This window comes from Thermobia domestica, chromosome 16 (assembly GCF_964235325.1).
Source record: "Thermobia domestica chromosome 16, izTheDome1.hap1.1, whole genome shotgun sequence".
Lineage (NCBI taxonomy): Eukaryota > Metazoa > Arthropoda > Insecta > Zygentoma > Lepismatidae > Thermobia > Thermobia domestica.
The window spans coordinates 131,779,771-131,803,936 of record NC_137469.1 but is presented as its reverse complement, the minus strand read 5'-3'; the positions used below and the strand labels follow the sequence as shown (position 1 = coordinate 131,803,936).

The 24,166-nt window shown below is 31.7% G+C and overlaps 1 protein-coding gene across 2 annotated transcripts in view; it reads left to right on the top strand.

The window, feature by feature from the left end:
- LOC145673420 (peroxisomal leader peptide-processing protease) overlaps positions 1 to 24,166 on the top strand; it is a 645,832-nt gene that overhangs the window by 445,136 nt on the left and 176,530 nt on the right. Inside the window, exon 1 of one of the 2 annotated variants that reach the window (XM_081743109.1) lies at positions 2,324 to 2,395. The exons of the other annotated variant lie outside the window; for it this stretch is intronic. Coding sequence (XP_081599235.1) covers positions 2,339 to 2,395 — 57 coding nt within the window. The 5' untranslated portion in view covers positions 2,324 to 2,338. Of the gene's footprint in view, positions 1 to 2,323; positions 2,396 to 24,166 lie in introns of those variants that run through there. 2 annotated transcript variants of the gene reach the window in all.

The window sequence follows — 24,166 nt, the reverse complement described above, 5'->3', positions numbered from 1 at the left end:
TGATTTTCAAGCTGTTTCTGAGTGAATACTTTCTTCAAAATAATATTAAAAATTATAGAAAGATTTTCGAGATATTCGAGTCAAGAAATACGTTTTTGAGACTCGAGACATTCGAGTCAAGAATTTTACAGTGTGTCTTGACTCGAATTCGGGTCGTGATTTGAGACATGTCTCGACTCGTGCGCATCCCTACCCAGGCGTATGTGTAAGGAAATTTAGTGGAGTGTCAGGGGTGTTCGGGGTGCATAATACTTCCTGGACATAATATCTGTTTTTGGAAAAGAAGTTGTAAACGTAAAATAAATGAATGAATAAATAAATAAATTATACAATATCAAATTCAGAAAATATTTGCTTACACCCAGAAAGTTAATACAAACTATTCATTTACTTGTTAGGAAGAGGCCATATACTCCCTTGTGGAGTACATTGGTGTAACGTACATGTATTGCAATATGTTGGTGTGTCCCATATGTACTTGACAACCGAAAGTAGCAGAGCAATCTTAATAGTGTCATAGCCACTTGGCCGGGGGCCCCGCAAGCAGAATGGCATTTATTAATTTCATGTATTAGGAGCAACATTTAGTCATAGGAACCACAACATACTTGTTTGTTCTGGAGCCTAATATGCTGTTAAAACGGAATTGGAGAGTAAAGTAGACGGCACTAGCGCAGGGCCCGATTGGGAGCAATCGGTCGAATCGGCTTAAGGCCGGCCCTGCATACGAAGCATTGCACGAGTCTTATTCTCAATTCTTAATTCAAGGTCCCACAAATATAGTATTTTGTTCCTTCTAAAGCTTCTTTCGCCATTCCTATCCTTGCTTTTATTTCACGTTCACATTTCATATCATCACTAATACTACTACCCAGATATCGAAAACTAGTCATATGTTCTATTTTCTCCCTCCTACTTCTACACTTGGCACCGACCGCTTCGTTCCAATCACTATGGCTTTTGTCTTTCTAATATTTATTTTCATCCCATTTTCTTCACGGCCTTTATTCAGGTGTTGTAACTTCTTATTGATTTTCTATTACTGTATCGTGTATTTGAATACAAGACATTTCAACTGAATTCAGTGAATGATCATATAAACTCTGATAAATGCAGTAAAGAGTATGGCTTGAAACTTGAAACTTCCATTTATGAATGAATCTAGACTGGTAGTTGAAGTGGTCAGAAGAGATGCAAAATCACGGCTATTTTGAAAAAAAAAAATTATTATTATTTATTTATTTATTTATCTATCTATCTATCTATCTATCTATCTATCTATCTATCTATCTATCTATCTATCTATCTATCTATATATATATATATATATATATATATATATATATATATATATATATATATATATATATATATATTTACATTTTATGATTTTCTTATTCAAGTTTCACCTTCATTTTCCTGTAGTGAATCCTACAGTTTAAAAAGTTCCTTTACAACATTCACTACTTATAAGTCCTATGTTTATTTTGGGAATGGCTATCTTTATTGATTTTTGAAATAGAGTCAATCCATTCTAAGTGATCAAGCATGTGCCGCTCGACCATCTCCAAAAAATCTAATTTTTTCATGAATGTTTATCCTATATCATAGTACATCAAAACCACAATTAATTATTTTTTTTTACATCCCTTTGGCGACACAGCGGCTGCCATCATTTTGCATTTTTTTTTTTTCGATTTTAAGCGTTTACGTTGTTTTAAACATCTCAGTATGTATTTGTCCTACCAAATTGAAAATTGCTGGACGTCTCCAACTCGTGCAAAGCTAAAACTTTGATCTTTTAACATTTTTGCCTAAAACCACTTGAAGAGGGTGAAATCAGGACCTTCAGTAGCAACATTTTTGGACATTGAAAACATGTTTGGGAAGAGGAAACAACTGATGTAGAGGCCTGAATTTGTGCGTGCCTGTATTCCGGGGTCATAAGTTAATACACAAAAATTTACAGACTGTAGCTGCTCCCAAAGTCCTAAAAAATTCGTAAAGTTGGCAAATTATGCCAATTTAGCGTGTTTCACTGTTCAATATCTCCAATAGGCCTGGATAAAAAAAATCTGAAATTTTGAGAATAATTAGTCCTGTGATATACCTTAACACACAACAAAGTGCGTTTTTTTGTTTTTGAGCAGAAGGGGGTCAAACTAGTAAGAAATGACGTTATACTATAGGAGGTGTTTTGTTCATAAATTCAACTGGAAATTTGTTGTTGTGAAGTAAAATAAAGTAAGATGAATGGTTAGTCCAGTCAAGGCTCTCAAGCTCGTTTCTTTCCTTTAGTTGTAACACTGTCTTATCACACCCACAGCAGTGGTGAAGAATGCCGCTATCAGCAGAAGGTGAGGAAGGTCAAAATGTACACTTGACAAAAAAGTCCGTAAGTACTCCTTGTTCTTGCTGCTTGCCATATCAATGATATTCAGTCATGTCTATTCTTGTGTTAATTGTTAACTCATGCAGGAGACTGTTGTTCTTTCGTTTGATCTACATTCCCAAGTCAGTGAACACTTTCTCGTTGTATACACTGGTTAAACATTCGTGAAAAATTAGATTTTTTTGAAAAGGTCGAGCGGCAATTTTTCTTTCTTCTCGATCACTTTGCATGGATTGACCCAATAGTATTTTTGGTACACCTTCATATCAGACAAACTGGCATATCTCCAAATATCAAATTCCTGTAAATGGCGTTATGATTTATATCTATTGAAAACCATCTCTGATTGGATGGGATACTTATCTAAGCAACTTTTCGAAATAATAGCTTTTGAAAAATAAGTCAAATTTTGAATGTGCTATAACTTTGTTCTTATTTATTCGAAATTCATCATGTCATGCTCATGACCCATCTATCTCACTTGCGTTATTACTCTTGCAGAGGGAACCAAAATTGGAATGTTTGTTATAATGCAGCGTCCTTAGTTGGAAACGCTAAATGACACTGAACATTGTAAATTTTCTTTTGACACGTAAATTTGAAATGTGTAATAACCTGACATAGTGCCATTTGAAAAAAAAAAAAAAAAACGTACAACTTTATGTTCGGTTTTCAAAATTGTTAACCTGGTTGTATTGCAGGGTATATTAACGTCCTCATGCCAATATTTTTTTTTTCATCGTACAAAAGTTAACGTTTTACATTTATTAGTTTAAGTGTTACAAAGGCGTATAAAGATAAATGGTCCACCCTGTATATATCCAGGGTGGGTCATTTTCTTGAAGTGCGCTTGTAAGTGTTAAACTACTTGATAACAATGGATTAAATGTTGTAACATGCAGATATCAACAGAGGGACATTGTTTGATATACTCCACAATACCACGTGACTAACAGTGTTGCAAACCAAACAAATATATATATATATATATATATATATAAATGGAATTATTGTCACGTTATTTCATATTTCAAATCTATATATTAAACGAAAACTTACGATACTACATCTGCTTTTCAGTGTTACAAACTATATTTATTTGATGTTACGTTGCCCATGAATTAACGTGGAACCTCACGGCGTCGTGCGAGAACCCTGTTATGTTGTAGATATCCTCCGCGGTTCGTCGCCCTGTCCTCCTCTACCAACTTCTCAACACGAGCAATGTTTCCAAGATAGTGGATGTCCAATCTTTGATAGATCATCCGTTAATCCCCACTTCCCATGAATTTATACACCCACTTCCTAATAGTTTTATCTGCAAGTACATTGCCCCCACACAACACATCTTTCAGTTGCCGATGAAATTTCACAGCCTTTTCACCCTTGCGGACAAAAAGTTTAAGGTAATTCCTCCACAGTAAAGTCCATGATATAATATCAGTATTCAGAACGGATTCTCTTCAAGAATGCACCTGAAAAAAATATTAGATGCAATTAGAAATTTGCAATTTAGCACAGTTATAATTTAAAGTCTGAAGTGCAGTCTTTTACTGAAATGCTCTCATGCGTTTTCGATCTACATCAAAACAGCATACTTCTGGCATCCAGCTCGTATGCTTCTTATAATTGGTTTTCTTTTACATGTAAAAATCAGGTGAAGTGATGTCATTCGTCAGGCGCTGAAGTCTCCTATACAATATATGTATGTAAGTGGGTAAGGAGTGTTTGGCAAATTCAAGTTTCTTTTAAGTCATCTTCCATAATTAGTAATTATAGTATTGGAATTCGGAGATCTACATGTATATGTACTTTCTAAGTGAGAAACATTGCCCCTTTGAGTAAAAGCCGTTGATCACATGTAGTACGTAAAACGTAATTGAACTTTTTCTTCTTGTGGTTAGAGATCTAATAACAGTTCATGACAAAGGTTTGCGTGAGCTTTCTCAGAATCTTTCTGGACACGCAGCTAAAGTTGCCAGATAAATTTGCAATGCTGTAATATGTTCACAATCTTAATTAATTGGAATTTCCTCATTACAAGTATTAAAGTATTGCTTATCACGTTGGAATTTCTGGTAACCTTTCGGATCAGTCCCGGATATAACATTGTAATATTTTATGTCGTTATCGAACAATTGACAGGTCCGTGTGTAGGAGGAAAAAGCTAGTATTTATACGTTGTACAGATGACGCTATTCTTCTCCTGTAGTTATGCAAGGGGAGGAATAGCGACATATGTTTTCTATTAGTCGCAGTTTTAAAAGGAATATAACTTTACTTCTGCGAAAAGTGAAATTGAATCACTTCATTTTGCATGACTGTGAGACAATTTACACCTAGTTCAAGGTTTTATCGTTCCTGTGCTCAAGGTAAAGCATGAACGAAGAATAAAGGAACTGGGAAAAGAATGGTGCTACATATTTAGAAGAGTATTGCTATTGTCACTAAATACATAATCCTCAAAACATTACATTCATTGAAATGTCTTTCCAACAGAAACTTGTCTGAATGGAACAAATATAAATTGTTAACTTGCTATAGGATCATTGCGTGTCAAGTTGTCTAACTTCCTCTCGACTACTTGAATTTCAATGAAACTTCTTAGAATGTACCTATCATTAGAACCAGTTTCTTAAAGACATCATCATCATCATCATAGGTATTCTGCCATTATTGGCAGGTCACTTGCCGCAACTGAGAAGCCTCCATGATCTTCCGCTAACCTCTTCATCTTAACGTATGATTTCTATGTTTTGATATCCTCCATTAATTGTAGTCTCCTTCGCCTTCTCTCTTTCTTTCTTGCCAGTATATCCTCTAGTACATCCCTCATGATACAGTTCCCTCTTTCCCTCATGATACAGCAACCTCCCAACCAGTTTCTCTTTCTCTTCTTAATAATATCTAAAATCGTTCTTTTCTCCCCCACCATTTCTAACACACTCTCGTTCGTTTTTCACTGAAACTAGCTAATTCTCTTATTCTCCACACCTACGTTTCAAAAGCTTCCAGTTGTTTTTCATCAATTTTGCGTAAAGTCCATGTCTCCGACCCATACAGTACAATCTCCACACGAAACATTTTATAAGATTTTTTCTCAGCTCTTTGTTCAAGGTCCCACAGAATAGTATTTTCTTCCTCCTAAAAGCTTATTTCGCCATTCCTGTCCTTGCTTTTATGTCATATTCACATTTCATATCATTGCAGACAAAAATACAACAAAAATTACTTTCTCATAATAAAAAGTAATAATAGAATGACTCATTTTGAGAAGTTCAATAATTTTTTTTTAGAAAAAAGTATTTCTAACAACGTATTTAAATTATATTAATTAGAAAAAGCACTTAACAGCCACTAAAATAAGTGATATTGTGACCATATACTTTTCAGAGGTGATATATAAGTATTGTCAGTTACATGTATGCAGTTTTATGTTAAAATGTAGATTACATGTGTTTGGTCTATTGCCTCCCATGCATTTTTCAAGTGCACATTTTAACTGCTTTCCATTCTATCACAGAGTTGTGGGAAATATTAAAAGGGAGGAGGATTCTACATACATAAGTAACTGCGTAAAATATTTTATCTGGCTAATTTCTAGTGTGCTTGAACATTTTTTCTCCGTACGAGGATAGAAATCAGGGCACTAGTGTCTCTATTCTGACAAGTATTGCTTCTTTAACGCCTGTCTGTCACAAAGAATCTGAGGTGAAGCGAGTAATGTAATAAGCAACGCCCACGATACATTCTTTTTTTGTGCAATTCATTTGATTAAGCTGCTAACTAAGTTCTCGACAACTTACTAAACAAAGGTGACCAACACAATCCGCCGCCGCGTCGCATCTCAAAAGATATTTTCTTGGAACCCACAGAGCTAAATGGACTGTCTGCTACGTAGCCTATTCCATACGAGCGCCAAATACTTCTCACCTGCTTTTAAAAGGAAATCACATGCACCCAGCCTACCTTGTGTTGCTTTTTTTAAAGACAGCATCAGACTCAATGAGGCAAAAGAATATTTTCTGCTCGTATTTTTAGTTTGACTTGTAGACGAACACCTGCCAAACGGAATGTTATATAACCAACACATCTACTGGACAGCGTTCTTCACATGTACAGGATTGTTTGATATAAAATTCCGAGTGATATTCTAAAAGCAGAAATGTCGTTTGCTTAAAACAAAGACTGTAAAGTTATGTATATACGCAATCTAGTGGCTAGACTACGCAACACAGTGCCGTTCTCCTAAACTAAAGCTGTTAATTATTCGTATCAGATTGACGAATTCTAAATTCTTAGTTTTTCGTGTAGGAAAACAATGCGCCTAGTGAAATTCGATGTCTTGTTGATAACCAAATAATTTTGAATACAATTTATACATATATCTATTATATCAATTCGTAGAAAAATATACTTTAAATTATGAAGAACTGATTATCTCAATGACTAAGGAATTGACTGGATTGATGGAGTGTTAATCAGCTGACATAAAGGAACTTGCTCACACACAAGAAGCCTTTATCTCGTATAAGAAAGAAAGTATTAGAATTAATATACCTCGTCGTTACAGTGCCCGGGACCAGAGAGTAAAACTCCGAAACTCTATTATCCTTGTGCAATATCGTGTAAGTTAAACATATTATTAGTATGGGAAATCTGTTGATGCGAGAGGTCCTGGGTTTGATTCCTGGTTGGGACACTCGGATGGAAAGATATAACAGCTTTTTCAGGCCGGTCATCCTAAGTGAGGTATTTCCTTAGTTTTTCTCATTCACATTAAGCAAATGCCGGAATGGTACTTAACATACAGGTCCCAGGTTGCTTCCTTTCTTCATTCCTTCATACCTTGCCGAGGGCTACATGACGGGCTTAAAAGGCCCCATCACGGCGAAATTAAAATACCGCTAATTTTACAGTAATTATGATATATCTTCAAATAGATAAAAGATAATAGAAAAGTGGAACAATTGCTCCCTAGACAATATTATTTTACATGAGATACCGTTATCACGACTCACTTGTCTGTTTTCGATTGCCAGCCATTTGGAACATCGGCATTTATTTTCGCGTTTCTAAGTGGCTGCAAACGGAAAGCTACTAGGTGACCCGTGATAACGGCACCTCACTCAAAATAATATTGTCCAGCGCGCTCTTGTTCCACGTTTCGATTATCTTTTATCTATTTGAAGATATCACATAATTATTGTAAAATTAGCGGTATGTTAATTTCGCAGTGATTAAGCCTCTTAAGACTGTAGATGCTAGTAATGTCCAGAAACATGTATAAATAAATAAATGTGTAGAATATATGGAACTACAAGTTGTGAGAAACTTGTATATTTCCTTAGTCTTGTCAATTTCCTTTTAGTAATTTCTATTTTCCCCTCTTTTTTTTATATGTTGCACATAATACATTTGTTTAATTATATTGTTATTTTATTCTTTAGATATGCTCTCTGTCTAATTTTGTACATTTCCAATGTACTATCTGTATTGTAATTTTTCTTTCTGCAATTAACCTGAGGATTAAGAAAACTAAAAGACAATTTCCATGAGTGTATGAAAAATTCATATTTTTCATTTTTTCATAGTGTAATTGGATATGGGATTTTGCTTTGGGGTAATTAAATAGTAGTCAAGTACATGATGTACTAGCTTTGCAAAAGAAAACTGTCAGGCTTATTGATAGAACACACACACACACACAGAAACTGTGTAAACCACTATTTATCAGGCTTAAGATAATGACGGTAGTTAATCTATATATTTATCAAGTGCTACTTTACACTAAACAAAACCTTGCAAATATGGCACTTAGGGACGAAGTACATACTTATTAGATGGTGTAAGAAAATTGATGTACCCTGTTCTAGATTATCGAAGATTAAAAATAGTTATTTAGTCGTAGGACCAAAGCTCTTTGATAAACTAACATCCTACGTACAGCAACTGCCGTTGATTTCTCACACGAAAATAAGCAAAAAGTTTATGTGACATTTTTTTAAATTCGGCGTCATTTCCGAGTTACAGGCTGCCGCAAATGGAGGCAAAACGACGTGTGACACCTCATTGCGGACAGAGGAAAGGTGCAACAGCAAGCGCGTCTACACAGTTTAGAGAAAGTAATGCCTGAATAACATAATGGTGTCAGAAGCAAGGTAGTAGGGACGCGGCACAAGAAGTTTCTTTTCTACATCCATTTTCCGCATGTCAGTCTGTCCACATAAGAAAGTCCCCTTTGAGAAATTCCTTGTGCCGCGTCCCTATTGCCTTGCTTCTCACACCATTATGTTATTCAGGCATTACTTTCTCTAAACCACCGCCCGCTGGAGTCACTCTTCTCTCGCTCGCTCTCTATAAGCAGCGAGCGAGAGGAGTGACTCCAGTGGTCGGTGCTCTAAACTGTGTACACCCGCTTGCTGTTGCACCTTTCCTTTGTCCGCAATGAGGTGTCACACGTCGTTTTGCCGCAATTTACGACAGCTTGTAACTTAGAATAGACGCCGAATTTAAGAAAATGTCATAAACGTTTTGTTGGTTTTCGTGTGAGGAATCATCTCCCAAGCGTTGTAAACGACCTTTATTTACACCCGTATATATATATATATAATATATATATATATATATATATATATATATATATATATATATATATAATAAAGTTATACGATGGGTTAATAGCGAATCCATTTTACTTAATTCAAGAGTTCAGCGAAAATGAAGGAACGGTATAGTAATTTGCAGTGTCCTTTTATTCAAAATATTATTATAGTGCTTATAATCTATCTATTAACATGTTACAATAGGAATAAAAACGCCTGAACTCCAACCTCTAACTTTTGATTTCAAACCTTTGATTTACTGTTAGTTCTGATTTCACGTTTAACAAAGCCAAATATTTAAAGTATGTGTACTTTAAATAATTTAAATATATCTTTTTCACAAAGTTTATTTTTTAAAATTATTGTTCAAAGCCTTTGTATTTTAATAAGCCTTTTCCCAAATCAATGCAAATGAATTGTGCTGCCATCCTCGGAGTTCTTTTAAACTATACGTTTGTGGACATTTATATGTTTGTGGCCAATCCTTTCAACAACGAGATCTTGGAAACTACAGGCTCTAGAAAAATGACGTTTTCACTGATCGTTTCCAAATTTTAAGTAGATTGTCCAGTTCTAATTGAATATTTAAAAAATACGGCCATTATTTTTTATGACATATTTACAGGTACACTGGAAGTGTTGTAATTTAAGAAAACTAAAGCATCATATCCTACGCATTATACATTCCAACACCACATAATTGTATACAGGGGTTGCATATTTCTCATGCGGTTGTTTCATGGCCAAATTATAATGAAAAACGAAGAATAACCATTTCTCCAGTCTAAGTTGAATCTTTATTGTTTGGAGTGTTTTGCCCAATGAACACCGTATATCACTGTCATTATAATTAAAAGTGTTTGTAATGTATTTGCTTATTACATACTGCATGCAAGAAGAATGAGAAAACTGAAGTAGGGTACATATGTATGTTCTGCAGACACTTTGTCCCTTCCACCCCCTAACTGTCAAAAAATTATGAAGCCACCACTGACTATTGTACTTTAACACAGAAGGATAACCCAAAGTGAGATCGCATAGGCTTTTATGACGTTTAAGGTCATAAAAACTTACATCTAAAATATTACAATGGAATCCTACACAAAACATATTTATTGCATCTTAATCTCCAGTTTATAAGCTTTCATTTGACACTTGAATCGTGAAAATCCGTTAATAATTAGTTTTAAAAATTCAATGAGAAGGAATATAACAAATGTAGCATTTACTGGAATAGGTGATTTGTCACTGGTTCATTTGAACGAGTCCAGTACCAGCACAGGACCGTCCAATCCGATTTTCTTTCCTTTTCCGCACACTAACATACATACATATACATTAGCCATTTCCTTCAACACAACTTCTAGCTAGCAGTCGAGAGGGCGCTGTATATCAATGACGTAATCCCACGGGATGGGACTACGCAATAACTATGATCTCAATTGATACACGTCATATATCCTTCCACCTCCAGCAAGAAAGAGAGAGAATGACTTACATATAGCTCAACATGATTTCCTCAACATCATTTCCTCAAATAAAAGAATGAAATTCACAACTCTCAAATTGTACATGCTGTTCTCACTAGATCTTTTTAGAATCAGCGTTTCCAACTCAATATTTTTTTCGGAACGTTCCAGGATTTTAATTTTTCAAGATATCGCTTTAAAACATATAGGGATGAATTCACCCCATTACTAATAAATATCATAATTGTTAAAAGTGAGTTGGCAACACTGCAACCTCACCCCCAAATAACGTTAAAATTCAATAGCTCGGTCCCTAATTAACCGATTTCAAACATTCAAACGGCAAATGAATACTAATAACCAATTTTATAAAATGCATAAATAATTGCATAACCCACAGGATATTTCTCCTTTTTTCAATATCTCTACAAAATTTCATTAAATCGAAAAAATGAAAATATTATCGTAATCTACATAATATTCTAAGACTTTTCTAATGAATAACATTTTCCCGAAAACTCAAAAATAAACCCGTAAAAAATTCCCGAAATTTTGAATTTGTTATAACTTCGTCAAATATTAACAGATTTTCAAAACTCAAACGGCAATCAGTAGAGAACTAAATTTACTATCTATCAAATGTCTTGTAGGTTGTATAACTCTAAGGATATAATTATAAAAAACTCAAATAAATCCCTTATTTATACATATATCTTTAAAATTCAAATGGTATTGCGTTCTGTATAGTCAAAGGTCTTAGTTTTTTATAGTCTTGATACTATAAAAACACTTATACACTTAAAACATACTTAAAATTACAAGTTCGGATATTGATAATGAAACCATAAAAACACTTATACACTTAAAAAATACTTAAAATTACAAGTTTTATTTTTGTTATTTTTTGGATTCATTTCTAAAGTAAAACTGATGTATTTTATAACCATTATCTAAATCTTTCAAACCCTCATACTTAACAAACAGCTTATACTTTTTCAAATCTTTCAATACTTGCTCAGTTTCGTCATTATATCTTTGTGGTAATAACGTCTTATATTTCTCATCTAAATGTATTAAAACTCTTTGACCATAACGCTGTGTTTGAATCAATTTCCATAATGTTATCTCGTACGCTTTACCTTTCTCTAACTCATCTATGCGAAGGAATCTCAATGCTTTAACGTCATTTTTTATTCAAATAATTAGCCATAGCTTCTTATTTGTTATAAGGAAAATGTTCGTTTTATGAATAAAATTCATAAAACCATTTCTCATTTAAAATTTACATAAAACTGATCCTCATTTGAAATTTACATACAGAACTCAACAGTTAGGTAATTATCTTTTAAACCAGTGTATTTGATTTTTATTCCATCTTTAACGATCTCATCAATTATTTTATCTGTTAAGTGTTTTGTAAATCTAGGTGGAAGAAAGACCTTAAACTCCTCACACTCAACTAAAATGCTCTTCCCAAACTTAGTTTTAATCTTTTCCATTTTCACAATCTTATATTCTGTATTTAATTCTAATTCTCTTAATCCAATAACTTGTTTTTGCTCAAGACTTCCAAGTTTATTTAAAACCTCAATATGACTCGCCATCGTATTTATTATATAGAAAATTAATGAATATTTTTCAATTTTTATCTTCACCAAAATATTTTAATCATTTTTGTCAATTTCGTTTATGGAAAATTCCCATAAATAACACAAAAATACATTTAACTATCTAAAACTCTTCTACTACTTTCTCATTCTTAGGATCATATGTAAAGTTCTTTTGTCCAATTAAAATCGCATAACATATAGTATTAGCAGCCACAGCTCCTGTAAAGTCTACTACAATCTTTATGTTTGTTCTCTCATTTACCGATACATTCTTCCTCTTATTACAATTAATCACATACATTGGTCTGTTATCTATAGACTCTTTAGGATCATAGTACATTTCGGTATTGCCACATGTTATTCTCTTAAATGCAGTATAATCTTCATACATCTTAAAATAATCGCTGTTAGCAATATCTAAGTTTCTTGATTCTTTTGGAAATACCTCATTCCTCCCATTCTTAAGATAGATATTCTTTACCTTACAATGATCAAACTTACTTGCATCTGCTGTTTGTTTGCCACTTCTATCAGTTTGGAACATTACAACTACGAAATCAGGCATATCAAATTGTCTAGAATTAAATTGAGTAGTAACATCGAACTCCAAGAAAGAACCTACAGCAGTCTTCTGAACACATTGATAAGTATGGAATGAAAACATGATTTTAGGTTCCTTAAGAATATTCAACTTTAACTTGTTTTCGTATTCAACAATAGGCATTCTTATCTCCATACTCTTTATTGTTATTTTTCCATCATGAGGAGCTGCTGCACCTGCTCCTGTTCCAAACCATTTGTACAAGACATCGTTATTGTTGTTAGCTTTTATAAATGTTATTCTCAATCCGCCTTTCCACATAACCTCTTTATTTATTTATTTATTTATTTATTTATTTATTTATTTATTTCAGAAAACAACAGGCGGATGCCTAATTACAGTTTTCCATCATGATAATATAATTTAAAATACACTTATGATAACAAAATAATACGATTGCAAAATACTTTAAAATACATATAACATGATCTACACTTTATTTATTTAGAGTAAAATTCTGTCTATAGCTAAAAATGTCTATCTCTGGGTGCTTTTCTGACACCTTATTATACAATAAACACATTTTTCTGACAGGCGATACATCCAATGCATTAGTCCTTTGCACTGAGAGATGGAATATGCTATTATGGGGTCTGGTTGCTCTATGTGGGACGTGAAGTTTGATTTCTGATAGTAAATATTCTGAATCTACTGTACTATGTATTATTTTATGTAAGAAAGATAAAATGAAGTGAGTCCTCCTACTTTCAAGTGATTGTAATGAATATTTGCTTCGAAGATCTTCATACTTCTCAAATTTCGGATATATCCCTGTTTCTTTATATGTTAAAAAGCGCACAAATTTATTTTGAATGTTTTCGATTTTACTTGTATATTTCTTACTATCAGAACCCCATATTATCGCTGCATATTCCACCTTAGACCTTACATAGGCAATGTATAATGTTTTGAGGACATCGGTGTTAGAAAAATCACTTCCTAATCTCATCACAAAGCCAAGGTTCCTAAAGGCCTCACCAACTACTCTGTTGACATGAATATCAAATGATAGGTTTGACTGCAGAGTGACTCCAAGATCAGTTTATAATCACTTAAAAAGCCTGGAATTAATCTTAATGGATACAAAACGCTAAAGTCCTTTCTTAGACCAAGTTTACCATCTGTTTCAAATCCTGCTTGTTTTAAATATTCAACTTCTGGCTTAGAAATCTTTAATGTTCCGATAGCTGTAGATGTTATTCCTGGTAGCTCAATCTTATCTATAACAACTCCATGCTTTCTAACCTCAATTTGAGAAAAAAAGAATGGTAAGAAGTTATCTACAAGTTTTATAGTATCATTTGCACCAAATGTTCCTCCAACTGATGCACCAACAACTTCAAAAGTCATATGACAATCTGCTTTGTGTGGATGTATGAACCCATCCCCCACATCGAAATCGAACTCAATATCTTTGTTAGCTTCATTCAAATTATTAAATGTTCTTGTGTTAGCTTTAAAACTGTAACTCGTAACTCTCAACACCATCCATTTATTATAAAGAAAATCTTGAAACAACGCTTTTATGGGATGTACCCATAAAAGAATCATACATAATAACCTTTAAAAACTTATAATCCCCATCCTAACTTAACCTTAGCATTCATAGCAGCACCAACTCCAAAAGCAGCTAATCGTTCACCAATTGATGCGTCACTACTAAATGCTCTTTTCCATGCTTTAGTTTCTAATTCCTTATCTGCAATATGTCTTGACTCTGTATCTTTATTGTCTCTGTAGTATATATCGTGTTCTTTACAAGCCTCATCTAATGGTTAATACCTTCATCACCTCTTTCTAATCTTTCTTGTAGCTTCGTAAAAGGACCGCAAAATCTGAAGCCTGGTATATGTAACTCTGGTATTCCCTTCATGTTTAAAATCTTATTCATTAGTCCCTTTCCAAGCTTCTCATCATTCCAGAAACGTGGTGGTAATGTATTTAAGATCTTAATCAAATAACCTATACCTTTTGGATCATTAGGAATAAATTGTGAAAGCTTGTTATTAATCATACTCACTATACCTACTTTCTCATTATAAAAGTTATTATTTCCAGCCTTTTCTTCTCCATCTATAACTATTAGCCGATCAATTAACTTTCTCACATCATCCATCCATATATATTCTTTAGGTATCTCTGTATATTGTTTAATTCCTTCACCAGTCCTTTTAGGAGTTGGAGGTAAAGATGGTTTAATATAATTATCCCAAATAGGCTTGATAATATTAATGTACTTAGAACCTCTATTAGATGCTACTTTTTTTATCTCGATTATATTTTTGGAAGGCAGCATCTGATTCTATTATTATTTCCTTGTACTGTTCAAAATCATCATCGTCATAATCTTCAATGGTTTTATTAGTATTCATCGTTAATAATTCCCATAGACCTTCTGTTCCTTTATAAGTTTTACCATTAATTATCAAATCATCACCACTCACTTTAACTTCAGAATTTCCTATCTTATTTATTATTTTCCCATCTTCTACAGTTCTTATTCCAAATACACTATCATTTCTTTTATTATAATATTTCGTTGCAATCTTACCAAATGATTGTGCTGTTGTTAAAGGTTCTACTCCTTCAACTTTGTCTTTAATTTGTTTTCTCATTTGTTTTATTTCTCCCGTTATAGGCGTATCACTACTACTTGGGGAACTATCATAAGTTATCTTTTTAGGTGTTTCTAGTAGACTAGGATCTATTGAAGCCATCTTATGTACAACTGGAACAAGTTCAGTTATTAGATTTTTATTTTGTTCTGCTACTTCTTTGATTTCACTTCCTAAATTTTGAATAGCATTAATTACAGGTTGTTCTTGTGTCTTAAATTTTATCATATATACCTGCTCTTCCCAGATTTGAAGCCCTTTATCAAGAACTCCTTTAACTTGATATTCTTATTAATTTCTTTCTCATCCATTTATTATATAGAAAACGAACAAACGTCAATAAACGTCAAACGTTAAAACGTCAATAAACGTGAAAAAAACATCAAACGTTTAAGAAGTGTTTTATTTTGTTCCTATACTTACCATTGTTTACCTTCCTTGTCATATCAATTACTATAAAACCATAATCTTCTTGCCAACATTTTGAACATATCTCTAAATTTATCATAAGACATATCTCCTCCAACAAACTCATTATACACATGTTTAAGATTAGTATCATCTTGTCTGAATATGCATAGGAAGTTAACGTTATCTCTTATAAGCTGTTTAGGCACTTTTGAATATGTCTGTGCAAGATAGAAACAGTCTAAATGTCTATGTCTACCTCTCGTAAAGTAATTTCTAACAGTATCTTGATTCTCTAAAATGTAATCGTCAACCACAACTATAGAGTATTTTTCACATTCATCAAAAGGTACAATACGGTCATTACCGCTTAAGAATGTTGCTATTTACTTATTTAACTTTAGTTCTGCTTTTTCAAATCGATCGTTTAATTGCTCATACTTTGGCTGATTCATGCTTTTAGAATATATGTAGAAGTAATTATTGTTTAATCAACCTGGCTGTAATAAAAAATTAAATAATAAAAAAGTTTAACCACACCCAGATGGACCCATAAGACATCGAATATCATCAGGTATAAGCTCTCCATTTCTTTTCTTAACTGCTCTTTCTTTTATCATCTCTTTTACATCCCAATTAATAGTTTTCTTACTCATTTATTATAGAGAAAATCGTCTCTTTTATGATCTTATATCTTTAAGTTGTTCTCTGATCTTAAGAACGTATCTTTTATATATTCGTTATCCATTTCACCATTTAATGTTATTATCATTTCTAACTGTTCTCTAAATGAGTTAATACAAGTGACAATGATTTTATATTCGTCTTTTCTTTTGCTTATGTTTAACTTAGAAGACAAACCTGTTATTATAGCACTTCCAGTTGCAAGAGACGTTGTTAATATTGAGTAAATTGTTACAGGTATAAAAATATTAATAAACCCAGTTGTTGCAGAAAGTATAACCGATAACGTAATCAAAGTGTAGTATGCATATTTAACAATTCGTAGTTTTCTCTTTTTCTTCTTTAAACTGTATTCTAACTTTTGAATGATATCGTCTATTAACTTGATTACTTTCTCTCTTGGAATATCTCTAGGTAAATCAAACTCATTCATTTATTATATAATAAATGGCTAAGGTATTTAAGTTAACGAGTGATACTTCTGTTTTAAAGAAGAAACTCCATTACGAATTAGACAACAGTAACAACTACTTAAGCATAGGATTAGTTGGGTTTTACAGTACATATCTAACTCCAAACATAACAGAAAAAACCAGTTTCTCATACGATGATAGAAAAGTTTTTTATACCAGAAGGGCAATATAATTTAAAATCACTTAATGAGTATTTAAAATCTCAATCCATCAACATAACATTATCAGAAGATTATTTAAGAAATAGAGTTAAAATAGAAACTGATAGTAATGATGTTACAATTGGGGGTATAGGTACTGTCCTCGGGTTTAACGTTCTTGAAGTTTTAGAGGTAAAGGAATGGATTTAAGTTTAATTACTGCACAAATGAAAAAGATTAAGAAAGAGCATATGGGTGGTTTTATCTTTACAATTCCAGCCATTTTAGCAGCTTTAGGAGCAGTTGGCTCATTAGCAGGTGGTGCAGCAGCGATTACTAAAACTGTACTGGATGCTAAGAAGAATAAACAAGAACTTGAAGAACAAAAAAGGCACAATATGGCTATGGAAGAAAAGCAGGCAGCAGGTAAACCAAAGAAGTCAAAAAACTAAAACCATTGACCAACTTCGATATAGAGAGGTTGGTTAAAGAATTAAAGATAAAACGATTTAGAGGCGTATTTATGAGTGATGAACTTCCACAAAAACCCTATATAAATGAGTGTGGTGTAGTTAACTTTGATAAATCAGAAAACATTGGCACTCATTGGATATGTTATTGGAAAGATAACAACATAAAGTACGTATTTGATTCGTATGGTGGTGTTCCTCCTAAATAACTAGTACAATATCTTGGTACTGAAAACTTATTTTACAATGACGAACGAATACAAGACTTTAATTCAGTTATATGTGGCCATCTTTGTGTTAAGGTTTTAAATCTTCTAAATCAAGGGTATTCTTTTAGTGATGTTATGTATATGATTAAAAATGATTAAATATTATTAAGTTTAAGTACTTTTATGGTTTATATCGATAAAAGTTTTGTTTTAAGATAAATATGGAAGCTATACACAATAGATTTTTAGATTATTTTGAGAAGCATGAGGATGAACTAGATGCACTAGTTAAATATAAATTTAATTGGTATTTTTCAGGATGTTAGTAAGATAGACTTAAAAGATAAAATCAACGTATATAATGTTACTGGTTTATGGAAAATGTTAATACCTAAATTTTTGTATACGGAAGAAGTGTTGGCAAAGTTATATCCAATAATTACCCTAAAGGACATGTTGTCTAATTATAACACCGGACCATTAAAATGCAGTAATTGTGGTAGTAAGTCATTAACAAAAGGTAGTGAATGGTTTTGTTTACAGTACTAATGAAGGAATGAGAGCTGCTTGTGTGAGAAAACCATGGTATGATACTACAAAAAGATTTAAGTTACAGCTATCTCGTTTGCAAGCTTTACAGGATAGAATTATTCCTGAAGAGGTGTTCAAGGTGTTAAATGATGAATTTAGAGATATACCAAAACATTTAATATCAACAAAAGATGTTCTAGAAGTACTGAAGAAAAACAAATACACAAAATATTATGATGATGTCTATTTAATACACTATCACCTTACCGATCAAAAACCATTAAACTTACGACATATGGAAGAAACACTTATAAACGACTTCGAAAACTTATACGAAACCTTTAAAGAACTGTATCCAAAAAGAGTATTGTTTATTAACTTAAAATGTGTATTGTACTATCTGTTGAAAAAGCACGATGTTCATGTTGATATTGATTTTAAACACTCATCTAGACAAATAGAGATGTTAAAGAAATGTTTTGAGAAATTAGGATGGGCGTTTTCTGTATAATAAATGAGTATGAATATATTTGGTAATGTTAAAGATAGAAAAGATAATGTTGATATTAGTGAAGAGAAATTAAAATTGTTGGAGAATTTAAATGATGATGTTAGCGTAAGTCAACTTAGGTCAATAGAAGCTCAATTAGAGAACGATAGAAAACGATTTGAAGATGCATTAGAAACGTTACAAGATACATACATAAAGAAAGAAGATTTTCAAAAGATTAGGATGGATACTACTAAATTGATTATGCAAAAAGAAACTATACCTCTATTATATCGATTGAGAACTAAGAATGTTAAAGATCCAATCTTTAGAATATTTATCTCTCTAATGGTTACAAATTTCTCTATAATGGGAAAATAATGCACATGGAATTAAGTTTGGATAAATACTTTCTAGAGATATATTTAGGTGATACTTTGATCGAAAATGTACCTTTTAACTTCAACAAGAATGATATAATTACAATTAAACCAAATAAAAATTCAGCTATGGAAGAAGGTCAATTATTATTTGTTGTAATGTACATAGAAAGAGAACTTTCCTTAGGACGTTTGCTATATAATAAATATGGATATTTTTGGTAACATTAAAAGTATAAAAGAACAATCTAGAGAAGTTTTTACATCCTGGCTTGATTTTAAGAATAAAAGATTGGTTAATGTATCTAATGCTATTGATAAACAAGATGTTGTAACATTAGAACAGCTTGAATCAGTGAAAGAAGAGTTTAATTTACTTACACAAAAAGAAATTGTTGAATTTCCATGTCGATTGGCAGAAGATGCTCTTGGGAAACCAGTCTTTTTTGTATATAATTTAGCTGCTGCTTACAAATTTCTTTATAAAGGTAGGTTAATGCATATAGAATCAAGTCTTAATAAACAACTTATAGACCTATTTTTAAATGACGCTTTAGTTGAAAGTTTTCCATTACACTTTAATATACATGATCAGTTAACAATTAGACCAACCAAAGATTCTGAATTAAAAGAAGGTAAATTATTATTGCTTATTATGTATATAGAAATAGAAGATGAAGGTGAAAACGAATCAAGTGATGATGATGATAATGTCAAAAGTATAGTATTAGGTAGTGATAAATTTTGGAAAAGGTTCACGATACAAGGGAATTATAAATGGATAGAGATATTACCAACATTAGTTAGTGAGTATAATAATAGAGTACATAGAACAATTGGTTTAAAGCCTATAAAAGTTAATAATAAGAAAGAGCGAGCAATATTGGAGAAAATGTATAAGAAAGAATATAAGCGTGTTAAACCCAAATACAAATTAGGTGATTATGTTCGTATAAGTAAATCGAAAGGGTTATTTGAGAAAGGATATACACCTAATTGGTCAACAGAAGTATTTGTTATTAGCGAAGTTATTCCATCTAATCCACCTACATATAGAATTAAAGATTTAGAAGAAGAAGATGTGCAAGGTAGATTTTACGAACCAGAACTATTAAAGACGAAACATAAAGATGAATACTTGGTGGAAAAGGTGTTAAGAAAGGAAGGTGATAAAGTATACGTTAAATAGCTAGATTTTGATGATTCGCATAATAGTTGGGTAGATAAAAGTAATGTTGTAGTGTAAATATAAATGGTCTTTTATGGAATAATAACCATAAAAGGCTAACGAACCGTTACTCTCTGTGTTATATGATTATGTAAGGGTGTAACGATTTCGAAAGAGTTAATACTTGATATGATAAGATGGTGAATAAGAATTTATTTGTGGGTAAAAACTCCGAAAATGATTAAATCAACATTTTTATATAATAAATGTGAGTACTATGGATAATTCGTATAGTTTAAATGATATTTGTTATGAACAGATTAAAGGTAATTATTGGTATGGTATTTTTGGTGACTTTAAATTGATTATAGATAAGAGTACAGGATACTTTAATGGAACTAAATTGTGTCAAGATGGTGGTAAAAGATTTGAAGATTGGTTGAGAAATAAAAGAATCAAAAGAACCGATAGAATATTATAAGGAGAAATTAAGGCCGAACGAAATAATATATCTAATAAACTCAGGAGGTGGTAAAATAAAGAAAATAATATCTGGTTCTTATGTTCACACATGTTTATTTTAAGAAATAAAGAGATGGACATTTATAAAGAGAGAAAAAGATACATCAGGTTTTGTTTATATAGCAACTACCAAACAGCACCAAGAGAAGAATATATATAAAGTGGGTTATACAAAAAACCTTGAGCATCGCCTAGGTCAGTTTAATGTGTTTAGACTTGACTTCGAATTATTTTATTATGAAGAAACCTATAAGACAAATGATGCTAAAAAGTTAGTCACTTGTGCATAAACAATTAGATGAATTTAAATATAAAGGTGAATTTTTCAAGTGTGAACTCAACACGATCAAAGAAGTTATAGAAGAAATTCAAGATGATGAAGTAATCGAAAAATTAAAAGGATTGGAGCTAAAAGATGAATAGGTGTAAAAAGGTAAAGGTAATGAGTTTTGGACATCACTATCAGAAGAAGAATTGATTAACAATATAGATTGTTTGTATGATCAGTTATTATCTTATAATTAAGGCTACAACTTTTATGATATAATAGTCATAAAAGGTAATTAGTTAAACATTAAACAAACCATCTGTTGGAACATCGAATGCTAAATTCAATATACTACCTAAATCGGAATTATTACGGTATTTTCTTATTATAACTCTCCAATCTACATAATGTCTAAATAAGTATATAAACTCTACAGAGAGGTTTTGATAAATTGAAATGTTATGCCAATGAACTTTGTCTTTGAACTCTGCAATAAATCCTTCTGTTAAATTTTGAAACATTGAAATTATTTCCCAATCTACTTTGTCAGCGTAATCTCTTATAAGGTTTTCTGATAATTGTTGAGTTCCAGATAAGCGCCACCAAGAAACTTTATCAGCATGTTCTCGTATAAAGGCTTCAGAGAGTTTGCTTCCATAAGATATAGCATCAAAATCAACTTTGTCTATAAACTCATTAATAAATTCTTCAGATAGGTTTTGATTATACGATACTTCTCTCCAATGAACTCTATCTGCAAATTCTCTTATAAAGTCTTCTGATAAGTCTTGGCTTTCCAAAATAATCTCCCAATCAACTTTATCAGCTAATTCTCTTGTAAACTCTTCCGATAACTTTTTCCATGAACATATTTCGCTCAAATTAACTTTTTGCAGATATTTGAGTATGAAATCTGTAATGTGATCATAGTTATATTCCTCCTCATAATCATCATAACCTATAGATAACCATTGTTCATCAGTCAGTGAATCTAATATCTCATCAGACAAGTTCATAACGTTTGTATAGAGAATGTTTTGTATAAGAAATGAGTTCTTTTCTTTAGCGGCTTTCTTGAACAAATGATCTAACATACCTATGGACACGCTAAAATTTATTTTGTCTTCATCATTATAACCACCAATATCTAAATGTTTACATACACAATCAAATATAGGTTTGTAAGATAATATTTCCTTAGCACTAGTCATATTCACCTGTTCGTTTTTATTCTTAGATTGTTTAAATTTATCTCATTTTTGTTGGTTTTCTATATAATAAATATGAAGAAAGAATTTGATTTATTACATGATAGACTTAAACTAATTCATCATGATCTTAAACTCTTAGCAGCACTATTAGAGAAGCAAATACTGTTAAAGGAAAAGGAATTATTAATAATGCAACAAAAAACATCTGATTTGAGTAGTGATGATGAATATAAATATGGTAGTGATGATTATGACGATGATGAGTAAGTTTACAAAAATGATTTAATTTTAATATGTGTATATGTAACTTTGATGGGTTATTCCCATGAAAGTCTTGTTCTAATACAACGCGTAATATGTAGACAATGGCAGGAGTGTACAATGTTAAGTGTTGTATTAGGATAAATGGAAGTAAAAATAGTACAAAAATGAACAGAAATAGTCCGGCGAAGATAAAAAATCGAGTAGTAAGATTTTCTATATATTAAAAGATGAGTAATTATAGTAAATTTACTGTAATAGAGTTAAGACGGCAATGTAAAGAAAAGGGAATCAAAAGAAATTCCCGATTAAGAAAACATGAACTAATAAACCTTCTTAAACAATATGATGATGAACAAATCAGAAGACAAATTAGAAATATATTCCGATTTAAACAAGAAGTAATTGAAGAACCGAAACCAACACGTATACCTATAAAAGTAGAATTAGAAGAAACAGCATTAAAGAAGCGTTTACAAACCAATAAAGTTGAAAACACAGGAGGATATAAAGACCCAATAAAATTTTTAGATACAAGTGGAAGAGTTGCTATTAACAAAATCAAAGAGGAATTAAAATTTCACCCTGTTAAAGTTAACCTTGTTTTCATTTGTGACTATATTAAAGATAAAGAAATACAAGAGCGCAATTTTAAAACATCAAACGAGAGAATATTAGAATCAACTGACTTAAATGAATATATATCTTATGCCAAAAAAAAGCTTCGTAGAGAAATGGAAGAATTTGAAGGTAGAGGATCAGGATGGACATTGCATCAAATTAAATATTTACAAATCAGATTAAACAAGTATGTACCATTAAGAGCTTCTTCCTATATTGAACTTCCTAAACCAATTAAAGATAAGAAAGCAGTGATTAATATTCAAAATAAAGACAATAAATGTTTCTTGTATTCTATTGCAAGCTATTTAAAATCTATAGACAGATGTTCTCAGTATCAAAGACCTTCACATTATAAACAGCTTGTTAACGAGTTGCAAAAGAAGTATTGTGACAACATTGAATTTCCTGTACAATTAAAAGATATTCCAAAATTTGAAAGAAGTAATATTTCTATCAATGTTTACAGCTATGACAAGAACTATAATGTATATCCACTTCAAATCACAAAAAATAAGCAAGAAAAACATGTTAATTTATTATATATAAAAGATGATCAAAATAATAATCATTTTTGTTGGATAAAAGACCTATTACGATTAATAGGAAGTCAAGTAACAAAACATACTGAGAAGTTATACTTTTGTGATAGATGTTTAACAAGACACTTTCGAAATGAGAAGCAGTTGCAAAACCATGAGCTATATTGTAAAGAGCATGAGGCTGTTAGAACTTCCAAAACCATACGACAATCAAATAGTTTCAAAACTATAATCGATCATTAAGAGTTCCATTTGTCATATTTGCTGACTTTGAATGTATCTTATGTAAGTTAAAAATAGAGCATAATTGTAGTAAAACAGTAAAATATCAAAAGCATGAGCCAATGAGTTTTTGTTACTATGTCAAATATTCAAATGGAAACTATAAAGCCCCTGTTAATTATATAGGTAAAGATGCTGCAAAAGTATTTATTGAAATGTTACAAAAAGAAGCAATAGAAATTATGGAAATATATAAAAGAGTAGTTAATATGAA